The sequence below is a fragment of the Glycine max genome, chromosome 5 (assembly GCF_000004515.6).
Source record: "Glycine max cultivar Williams 82 chromosome 5, Glycine_max_v4.0, whole genome shotgun sequence".
NCBI lineage: Eukaryota > Viridiplantae > Streptophyta > Magnoliopsida > Fabales > Fabaceae > Glycine > Glycine max.
This window is the reverse complement of record NC_038241.2, coordinates 27,278,300-27,290,624: the sequence shown is the minus strand read 5'-3', so window position 1 is coordinate 27,290,624 and position 12,325 is coordinate 27,278,300. Positions and strand designations below refer to the sequence as shown.

Here is a 12,325-nt window from a genome sequence, read left to right as displayed (position 1 = left end):
ATAATGTACGTGACATATAACGAAATGTCATATCATCATTTAGTGGATCCTAACTAACGTCGGATGCTTAAATAAAAAGAAAAATAAAATTGAGATAATAAAGTAAAAAAGTAAAATTTAAGTGATAAAAACATGATGAGTTATATTACAACTTATGAATATGGAAAACATATTTAACTCACTTATAACTCATTATCATACGCGTCATCATAATTCATAACGTAAACTCCAACCAAAAAATACGTGGAGCTGAGAGCTATGTGGAGATTCAGCTGGTTCATTGATTATCTTGTGGATAGAAACAGGAAGGTCCTCCTAAATTTGCCACGTTTTCCTGAAATTTCTGCGGGATCCCACGTGTGTTATACTTAGCCAAATGGCACAGCTCTTGAAGAAATAGAAGGTCTACTATATCCTATATAAAGAAAGGTTCAAAATGAAAAAAAAAGAAAAAAACAAAAACAAAGAGAGAAAGATGGAGAAGCAACAACAACCATCTAAGGAAACAAAGCCACAAAATGAATCAGGTAAAGAAAGCAGCACTGAAGGGCTTCCAATGGAGGATAGTCCCTATGTGAAATACAAGGACTTGGAGGATTATAAGCGTCAGGGTTATGGTGCACAAGGTCACCAAGAACCAAAGCCAGGTCGTGGAGCTGGAGCCACTGAAGCACCCACTCTCTCTGGTGCTGCAGTTTCATCTGATGCACAAGCCACTGCCACTGATGTCATTAATAGCAAAGGAGTCCTTTAATTCATACTTCTTTGAATAGAATTCCTTGCTAATAAGAAATTGTTTTCTTAATTTGGGTCGTTTTTTTTTAATATGTGAACATCTTAGTAATTTGTATTATTACTTACACGTTTAAAGTTTACATTTAGCATATTATACATTTTTTCTATACAACACGTTTTGGATGTTGACATGTTGTGGTAAGATTATCTCAGGATAGGTTGCTCTTGTATATTTGTGATATATACCATGAATAGAAATGATCCCTTTTTGTGTTATCATATTTTTGGTCCGCTGTTATGTTATTTTTTTTTTTATGAATAGAAAGCATAACTGTGGTAGAACCAAGTATTAAAGAATACTTATATAGGCATTATATCTTATTTATCAATAAGATCTTTTTATATTGACAGTTGAACTCTTATTCTTTTGAAATTTTAGGATATGAGTTCACTCCTTACTTACTATCTTACTACCTGAAGTAATATTTGTTATTCTATGATGTTACATCTTCCCAAATTGGGAAAGTAGTTTTGTAATTTTTTTCCTTTTTTCTGGGTCAATTTTCACTTTCATGAAAAGATGCATAGGGAAATAACGGTAATTGAATCTTAATTTAAGCAAGATTACTATGTGTGAAAGATTTTGGATTTGAGTATTGTATATTGATTTTTTTTAGTTGGAGGAAAATTGTCTAAGAAAGGTCGACAAAAAAATGCTAACAAGTGATTCTTGATACTTGTTATATTCACTCTCCTTCCTTGCTAATCCATTTTCATTTTCTAAGTTTCCATTTTCTAAGTAAATAGATGAGTGCATTTTTTGGAAAATAAATTGAAAATGAGAATGGATAAGTAAAGAGAGGAAATATAGCAACTGCCTTCATTCTCACGTGATACCCAACAATTTTTGTATCGTTCCTTTCAGTTCTTTGAGTTAATGATTTTTTGAAATAAAAAAATAGGAATTAAATTATATATATATATATATATATGTAAAGGTTTATGTAATTATCTGATAGGATATGATAGTGAAGATTACGAATTTTCCATTTGATTGTCTTTGTACACAGTAACTTTCAAAAGAATGTAAACAATCATTCAAGAAATACAGGGACTTCTATTAACTTCATTACCGGATATTTATATTTTTATCACTTGACACCATAAAGTCTTTAAAATATGTTCCTTCGTGTTTGGACCATAAAGTAACTATATTTAAGAAAATGGATTCTTACAGGAACATAACACAAGGGAAAGGGATTACATTTCAATTTTTTTTTTTTACCTGGAAGCCATACCATAATTCAAACATAAATGATGAATGAAGGAGGAAAAAAATACAAATTCAGTAATAATAAGAAGAAAAAAAATCCTTTCTTAGGTTTTCAGTTTACACCAAATTTAGTTCCAGTCTATTTTCAACTTCACAAATATTACTCTTGGAGTGCATTGGTTGGATTTTGTCCAAACAAGCCTTTTCTTAGCGACAATTCCATTTCACAGACACACCAATCCATATAGAGATATTTTCTAAGGTGCTTGAGGTCTGAAATTGCATATTTTCTCTTTTAGTACTTATGTACGGCTGCTAGAAGAAACGCATTAACAAAGGTAAAAACCCATAGAGCATTTCTAAGGTGATCATAGTCATGATGCAAAGGCTGGGGAGAATGTGCAGAGAAATCAATCCCGAAACTGCCAGCACCAACCTCCACCACGTTCATCTCTTCTGAAAACTTGATGTGATTACTTCAAAACAATAATCATTGTCTTTCACCATTAAGATATATAAGTTGCCTAAAAATTTTGTTGGGTTAGTAAAATATATAACATACAATGCTCTTATTTAGTTTACACACAATAACACATAATTTAATTTAACATACGCAGATGTCTTTCAATAATTTTTTTCCTTATTGAAGCAAGTGAATATTTCTCATGCGAGTTTATGGCCCAAATCATATAACAAAAATAAATTTTTATTATTGAAGCAATCCTTTGTATGAATAGTTGTTCTTCTCATCCACAAACCTGATGCCAGTGACGTTAGGATAACTAAACTATCTGCTCAGGACTTGAAATTGAAATCTGTTTTAAGCCATCAGAATGATATATCCTTGATCTTCAAATTCTTTTTCGTAATTGTCTGTTGGTTAGTCAACATCAAAATTTAACTTTTGTGGAGCCTTCAATCCGCTACAAATAATGGACTACCAAAACTCTTGACTTACAACTTAGCTTTCTCATCCTGCATGATCTATTGACGGCTTTCATGGTACATAAAGTCATCAAGCAAAATGTCTTCAAAGTATGTTTTTGAATATTTTCACCACACATTATTATCTGCGCATGAGCAAGGGACATTAAATAATCATGTTACAACTTTAAGCATATAAAAATAGATATAAATGATAATAAGCTAAATTAATCAAATTCAAAACAAGACCATAATTTTACAATTATAGCCTAACCCAACATTAAAACAAAGATATGAAATGTGATGAACAACAATACACTAGTTCAACTGAATAAACTCATGTAAGGAATCATGCAAAGTGCACTGCTTCACCCGTTCAAACAACACTACAGAATTGTAACTTTTAGCTAGTTAACTCAAAATCTATCAATCTAAAAAAGATGAACTTCTTATAATTTTTTTAATTCTTGTGACACCCTCTACCCACACAAATACAAACTAATAATAAAAGGAAAAAAAATGCAAAATTAATTAAATTTTTTAAAACAGATTTAAATAAAAATAATTCAAAAGGATAAAAGATTCATATCCACCTAGTGAAATCATAATAGAACTTATTCGAATAAATGATAAAATTATCCTACCTCAAAACAAGACCGCTCATTCTGAATAAAAAAATGTTAAAGCAGAAAACATAAAACAACTATATCATTCATGGAATTATAACATATGAAGTAAAACCTTATGCCCCGATGTTACATTTATTAAAATATTTCCCTGTCACAAACTAAGTCTCTCCATCTCCAACATGGAACTCATCATATGATGGCTCTCTTGAAAAAAAAAATGGCAATTAGTCCAAATACAAATACACACCGGGAGTGAGTTATCAAATGTTTAAATAAAATACAGATAAATAAAAACATAAGTAAAATATATTATACAATTATTTATAACATAACTCAACTTAATTCAATCTGCGTTACTTCACCAATTTATCATTTAAATTTCATATTTCAATCACCAATCATATTATACATGAATCACACACTCGAGTCAAAACGTAACAATACTCATCAATTTCATAATAAACAATTCACAGGTGTTATGCAATAATTATACTAAGACTCAAGCCTATATACAATGTGGTACCATGTCAGTGAAAAATCACACTGAGGCACTTAGGAGTACATAACAAAAACACCACATAATGAGTATGTTAGGTCACTCTCACTAAGTAAAATCATAAGGTGACCGGTCAGAGTCACTATTTTGGGAGAATGATCCAACCATATGAAATCAACATAGGCTTAGAGGAGCACTCAAACCGAGTGTCTTTACTTCCAAGGCCTAGACTCTGAAGAATCCATTAGGGCCTTAGTTTCCTGATTTAGGTCTAACCCCTAAAATAATTTTTACACACAGACACTGTTCATGAATTATATAATACCCACGACCTCACACTTTTGTTTTAAACACATTTAACATATTGTGTTACAATTTAATACATCAGGTTCCTACCTTAGAACCCTATACTTTTCTTTTAACACTTCACGCATAAACATTTTTTTTCTAAGATAAACACAAGTTGAGTTATTATATAATTCATAACTCACCACACTAATATCACATCAAATATTAACCACTCACTTATTCACAATCATATATCATGTTCATAATTTAATATTCCACAGGTTAACTAACTACAAAATATACTTAACAAATGAAAAAACACATATTATAATAATAAAATATATCTAACTACAAAACTTATAAATATATTTACATATAACAAATATGCATAACTCATCATTATATAAATACATGTAATATATATATATATATATATAGCGTATTAAATATATATAAATATATGAAAGTAAGAAACGTAGGAATATATTTACTGTAAATCCGTTTACCAAATCAAAATCTCCATTGATTAAACGCATTAAACATATATAAATACATATAAAAGTAAGAAACATATTTAATATAAAAAAACGTATCAATATGGGATAGATTGCAGCTATATCAGAACTCCAACAGGGCCAATGTCGTAATTATGACAGGAGGTAGCGAACGAGACAACAAGTGCATGGGAACGGATATATATATATATATATATATATATATATATATATATATATATATAATAACAATAATATTAAACATATTATTGGTTATATATATATAACAAATAAAAAATTTATATACTTACATTGATTTATATGGAAAACATATATATCTATATTCTAAACATATTTCAAGAAGTCATGGACATCCCCTAAATGTCTAATTACAAATGTGAACAAAACTTTAGTTAATTCCTTCAAATAGCTTTAGTCAATTCAATTATGTAATAACAGGTGCATTTATGCATTTCATGATGAGAAGTCACGTACGCGGAAGAAAAAAAATAAAGCTTGTGAAATAAAAGTATCAATATGTGTATTTGTATATAGTGCGGCGTTGAAAATTTTAGAAAGAAGAAAAAGAAATCAACAAGATTGAAAGACCAATATATCTAAGTATAAACAAAATCATTGTCACACAATTTTTATGCTGATTATAAAGAATCTCAATTTATAGGGTTCACACTAAATACAGGAACACATCAATTTCATAACAAATTTGCATCGGGACATCAATTTGTGTGTCAAACACGGACAACTGGTTAAAAAAATTGAATTTCATAAAATAACCCAAAAATTGATCCTTTAGAGATCTCTACACATGTTCATTCTAATTTCCAAACGTGAGTAACTCATCCCTTACCTTGAGATAATCGCTCAAACGTTCACCGTTAGCAATGGTGACGTTTCTGGTACTCTCTAAAGCTCCTTATTCAGTTGCTCTGTTAGGGTTCTTGAGAGTCAGAGAAAAAGGAACAGAAATTTTTTTACAAAGCTACTCAGGGTTAAAGTTCCTTTATATAGTGAGAGTTCTAATGACCTAATCTTATTATTTATTTATTTATTTAAAAGAAAAATCAAGGGATGACTGTTACAATTCCATCCCCCTTAAAAGAAGTTTTGCCCTCGAAACTTACTAGTATCGAACAAGGTAGGATATGTGTCACGCATCTGACTCTCTTGTTCTCAAGTGTCTTCCACGCCCGAAGCACTCCCCCATACCACTTTGACCAAGGGAATCTCCTTCCCCCTTAGTTGCTTGATCATATGGTCGGTGATCCTCAGTGACAGTGTTTCATATGTCAAGTTCTCTTTCACTAGGACATTGTCCAACTCGATCACATCCGACGGATCATGAACATATTTTCTGAGCCGAGAGATATGGAAGACAGAGATTTGAGAGAGATGGTGGCAAGGTCACCTGATACGCAACTGGACCGACACACTTTAGGATTTCAAAGGGACCAATGAATCTAAGTGTGAGCTTACGGGACTTCAACGCCCTGCCAACCCTAGTTCACGGAGTGACTCTCAGGAATACATGATCACCTACAACAAATTCAAGGTCATTTCTTCTCCTATCACAGTAGCTTTTTTGCCTACTTTGGGCTGCTCTCATCCTTTCCTGGATCAACTTGACCTTTTTAGTGGTTTGTTGAACCACCTTAGGTCCTAAGGCAATGCTCTCACCGAGATCTAACAACATAAAGGTGTCCTACATCTCCTACCATACAATTCCTCATAAGGTGCCATACCTATAGTAGAGTGAAAACTATTGTTGTATATATATTCTATCAAGGGTAAGAAACTATCCCAGCTACCCTTTTGCTCTAACACAGGCTTTCAAGAGGTCCTCTAAGGATTGGATGGTGCGCTCGGTCAGACCATTAGTCTAAGGCTAGTAACAGAACTCAATCTAAGCTTGGTCCCCAAGACTTTATGAAGACTCTCCCAAAATCTAGTAGTGAATCTGGGATCTCTATTAGAGACTATGCTAGAAGGAACATTGTGTAGTCTAACTATCTCACTAATGTACAAGCTAGTCAACCTCTCTAAGGAATATATGATGTTAATTGGGATGAAGTAAGCAAATTTCGTCAACCTGTCCACGATAACCCAAATGAAATCTAAACCTTTGGGGGTCCTAGGTAACCCCACCATGAAATCCATGGAGATGCTATCCCACTTCCACTCAAGTATCTCTAAAGGTTGCAACTTCCCTGAAGGCTTCTGGTGTTCTATCTTTGCTTTCTGACACACTAGGCATGCAAGGACAAATTCATTAACCTCTCTCTTAATACCCGACCACCAAAACATTTGCCTAAGGCCTTGGTACATCTTAGTCGCTCTTGGGTGGATACTCTGACTACTTTTGTGGCCCTCCTCCAAGACCGCTTTCCTAAGCTTGGGTACACTAGTAACACACACCCTATCCTAGAATCTCAAGACTCTATCAGGCCCCACCCTAAAACTACTCTATTTCCTTGCAGCTATGGACTCTAACTGAGCTGACAAGAATGGGTTGGACTTTTGACCCTCACGGATCTCGTTTAAGAGTTCGCTGGTGACTCTCAACATACCCAACTTAATGCTACCAGAAGTGATCTCACATGCTAAACTCGTGTCTCTAAACTGCTCTAAGAGGTCTAATTCTTTAACCATAAAAGCAGACACCTAAAGGGATTTCCTACTTAAGGCATCAGCTACTACATTAGCTTTATCTGGGTGATAGCTAAGCTCAAAATCGTAATCCTTAAGGAACTCTAACCATCTCCTCTGCCTCATGTTAAGCTCTCTCTTATCAAACAAATATCTAAGACTATTATGGTCACTAAACACCTCAAATTTAGATCCATAAAGATAATGCCTCCAAAGCTTAAGAGCAAAAACTACAACTGCTAACTCAAGATCATGCGTGGGATAATTCCTCTCATGAATCTTAAGCCTTCGAGAAGCATAGGCCACTACCTATCCCTGCTGCATAAGCACTCCACCCAAACCCATCTTGGATGAATCACAGTACACCACAACAAGTTCGCTCGGGTCGGGTAACACTAAAACTAGTGTAGTGGTTAACCTTTCCTTAAGGGTACGAAAAATACTCTCACACTGGGCATCCCACACAAAAGCTTGACCCTTAGGAGTAAGCTTGGTCAAAGGTAAGGCTAACTTAGAAAAACCCTCTATGAACCTGCGGTAGTAACCTGGTAAACCAAGGAAACTCTTAATCTCAAACACTAACTTTGGACTCTCCCAACTCATCACCGCCTCTACCTTGGATATAACGTGCCCTAGGAAGCTTACCTTCTCTAGCCAAAACTCACACTTGGACAACTTAGCATACAGTCTGTTGAACTTAAGGGTTTGCAACATAACCCTCAAATGCTCCTCATGTTCCTCTCTAGTCTTGGAATACGCCAAGATGTCATCTATGAAGATCACTACAAAACTATCTAGGTAAGGGGTGTTGGTCACACCAAAAGGCATAACCAAGTACTCATAATGGTCAAACGGGTCCTAAAGGCAGTCTTTAGAATATCCTTAGGTTTCACTCTAATATGGTGGTAACCTGACCTGAGATTTATCTTACTGAACACACAAGCCCATACTAATTGGTCCATTAGGTCATCTATCCTAGGCAAATGGTACCTATTCTTAATTGTCACCTTGTTCAACTGGTGATATTCTACACATAGCCTCATAGTCCCATCCTTCTTCTTAACTAACAACACCGGCACTCCCCAGCGTGACACATTAGGCCTCACAAACTGTTTCTTTGAGAGCTCCTCTAACTGTTTCTTAAGCTCACTAAACTCTATAGGGGACATCCTATAAGGTGTTATGGATATAGGTCTAGTACCGGGTGTCATACCCTAATTTCGTCTGGGGACCATCCGTTGTTGGGATGCGACCCTCGTTTGACCACTTCGAGGTACTTGGCACCCATCGTTAGGCAATTCGTGAAGTTTCGTGACATGCCCGAAGTCAAAAGAAAGCATTGTAGCACAATCCGTAAAGTTCCGTGACATCCCGGGAACCAAAATGGGTTTGATTACATATTCCGTAAGGTTTCATAACATTACGGAAAGAAAACAAGCATCGTTACGAAATTCGTAAAGTTTCGTAACGTTACGGAAAAAGAATCACCAAAAAAAGGCAGGGGGTGTACTTAGTAAAAATGGGGGTGCAAATAGCAACCAGGCCCACTTGGACCTTCCAGAAAATTCCTCCAAAAGGCAGTTGCTTCTGGAGGAAGCAACCTAGCTCGCCTGGGTGAGCTGGGTGGCAAGCTTCTCCCCCATTTTCCTATAAATAGGGGGAGAAGTGAAAGGAAAAAAGGTTCAGCCCTCCTGGTAATTCGAGATCACTTGAAATTAGTGAAAAAAATTGTTTTCATGAAGAAAATCCAAGCCGAGGCACTTCCGTAACGTTTCCATGGGTGATTTCGCGAAGATTTTCAATCGTTCTTCGACGTTCTTCGTTCGTTCTTCGTCGTTCTTCGGTCTTCAACCGATAAGTTCCCGAAATTGAACTTTTCAATTCATTCTATGTACCCTTAGTGGTCCTCATTTGTTTTTATGTGCTTTTATTTTCATTTCATTTATTTTCCGTACCCCCTTTTGACGTGCTTTAGTCATTTACTTAAGTTATTTTCTCGCCTAATCAAAAAATAAAATAAATTTCCACCGATCATTTGAATTGTAACATCCGTTAATTTCTGTTAAAATGAGATCCGACCGTTCAGTCATGCTGTAACCACGTTGGAAACCAAAAAGAGGTAAAATAATAATATAATAATAAAAAATATATTTTAGTAAAATAAATTAAAAAAAATCAATCAGACGTTTCTCTTTGGGATTTTTCTTTCTTAATCGAATCGACTAATAACCAAAGTGAAACTAAGGCTAAAATCAATTCATAAACCAAACTTTTGTCATCGCCTAAAAAAGGCCATTTTCAAAGGTCCAACACCTTGAAATGGTCTTTTCCGCTTTTATTGGTTAAGTGTAGATTTCTAAAGGCCTAAAACCAACATGTAACTTTATTACCTCTTTCAAAAAATAAAGAGATCATTAATGGTTCAATGCCTTAATATCTTCTCTCTTTTCAAAAAGAATCGAAAGTTTGTTTAATGGTACAACGCCTTAAATGACCTTTCATTCAATAAAAACATATCTTGCAAAAAGGATAAAAACAACTTAACCAAACACTTTGTTCACAAAGAACTACGTAGGTCTGATTTCTTTATTGCAATTAAGGAATACGTAGGAGCAAGGGAAACACCCTCATCAACCGCAAAAAGATAAAAAATATAAAAAGTACAAAAAGAAATAAAGACGTAAAAAGGAACATAAAAATTGAAGTCATGTTTGCACATTTGATTAAAGGTTGCCGTCTCTTGTGACGGATGTGTGGGGTGCTAATACCTTCCCTGTGCGTAAATACAACTCCCGAATCTTTCACTTTAAGTTCGTAGATCACGTCTTTTCCGGTTTTTTTCGACGTTTTCCTCAAATAAACGTTGGTGGCGACTCCGTGCGTATTCCTTTCTTGGAACACGCTCCCGCGAGTCACGCGTCGCCCTCCCGCCGAAGGGTAGGTTGCGATAGTTGGCGACTCTGCTGGGGACTATTTTTGAGAGTTAGGCCATTTAATCTTGTACAATGTTTTATCATGACATCCTCCTTTGTTGGTTTCCCTTTATTTTTCTTATGTTCTTGTATATATAAACTCTTTGATGCTTTTAGTGCGTTTTAAAATGTATGCATGAGGTAAATATTTATTCATTTGATGCACACAAACACCAACACTATTTGCACACACGGTGAGTTGAAAAAGGGCCCTATACCCGGGCTCATGGGAACATAAGGAGTGGAGGTGAATCGTTGATCATGCTAGGTCTCCGACTTGCTTGGTTATAGTGAACCCTCATCTAGAGTTTTTCTCTTTGATAACATATTGTTGCTAGTAGTCCCTACTGCTGCAATATATTCTTCGAAGGGGATGACACCTCTAGAGACCATCAAGAGAGATATGACCACCTTGGGAATTATCACTAAAAGCCTAGTTAGCTCCCTCCCATAGGTCCATTGAATAGGGGCACGAAGCGGACACGCTGCGTGCCATTTTTTTCACACTGCCATGCATAAGTGTCATGTACCCCTTTTGCTTATATATTCTGTGAATATTGTCATACTGTACATTCCTGTGTTGTGCCTTTCGCATATGCATCACGCACGGGTTCTGTCTTGATCCCCTCTCTTTTGCAAACCAACGGAGGGTCCGTGTCACCTTCTTAAATACATACGTCGGGCACTATGCTACCCCAAGATGTTGTATCTAAGAAGGAGACAATTTCCCGGGTTCCCGTATTCATCTGTGTCATGTGCATTCCTTCATCCATTCCACCCATGATAGATGTCGAAGTTTTGATTTGCACCGGGTTTTTGTTTCACTTTAGTAAACATGGGGACAAATCAAACTGGCAAAAGGTTTTATCAAGTCGAGATTAAGGGCCTAGATATCACCAGCATTAAGGAGTTGGGGCGGTTGATGGGACCTCTCCAAATGCAAGCCTTCCGCAAGGCGTACGGAAAGATCTTAGATTTGACCATAGCAGAGACATCCACAGAAGCCATTGCATCACTCACCCAATACTATGACCAGCCCTTGAGATGCTTCACGTTTGGAGACTTCCAATTAGTACCGACCGTTGAAGAATTTGAGGAGATTCTAGGATGTCCTCTTGGGGGAAGGAAACCGTATCTTTTCTCCGGGTTTCTTCCCTCCTTGAGCAAAATTGCAATTGTGGTCAGGGATTCGGTGAGAGGATTGGACCGCGTGAAGCAAACTCGAAACGGCATAGTGGGCCTACCACGGAAGTACTTAGAAGGCAAGGCAAGGGATATGATGAATCAAGAGGAGTGGGTCCCGTTTATGGATGTATTAGCATTGCTAATCTTTGGGGTTGTCCTCTTTCCAAACGTGGATGGTTTGGTGGACCTAGCCGCAATTGATGCTTTCCTTGCATATCACCATAGCAAAGAGAGCCTGGTGGTAGCTATCTTGGCAGACTTATTTGACACATTTGACCAAAGGTGCGAAAAGAGTAGTGCACGGATCATCTGTTGTTTACCCGCTCTTTGTGTATGGTTGGTTTCGCACTTATTCCAACAAGACATAAGGCATCCATGTCCGCTCCAAAGCCATCGCTCGTGCATCGAGAAAAGAAGAGTAGATTGGGACCAACACTTGGCTGGGATAGGAGGTAGAACAGTCAATTGGTTTCCACGGTGGAAAGAAGGAAAGTAGGGTGTTCTCTTCTCATGTGGAGGCTACCCAAACATCCCGTTGATAGGAACGAGGGGTTACATTAACTATAATCCCGCACTTGCTATAAGACAGTTAGGGTACCCCATGAGGGGAGCACCGACGGAAGAAAGCCTGTCTCCTTTCCTTGTGAGAGATTTTGACGCGCAAA

General features: G+C 36.3%; 1 protein-coding gene across 1 annotated transcript; it reads left to right on the top strand.

Moving 5' to 3' along the window:
- Window positions 1-396: 396 nt before the first annotated feature.
- On the top strand, window positions 397-1,014 carry LOC100808638 (uncharacterized). Its single transcript, XM_003525806.5, has one exon. It carries the CDS (start codon window positions 437-439, stop codon window positions 752-754), a length of 318 nt encoding a protein of 105 aa, XP_003525854.2. The 5' UTR covers window positions 397-436; the 3' UTR covers window positions 755-1,014.
- Window positions 1,015-12,325: the final 11,311 nt, after the last annotated feature.

Excerpts from the sequence above, each read along its gene's own strand:
- LOC100808638 (XM_003525806.5), top strand. The coding sequence starts at position 437 with ATGAAAAAAAAAGAAAAAAACAAAAACAAAGAGAGAAAGATGGAGAAG.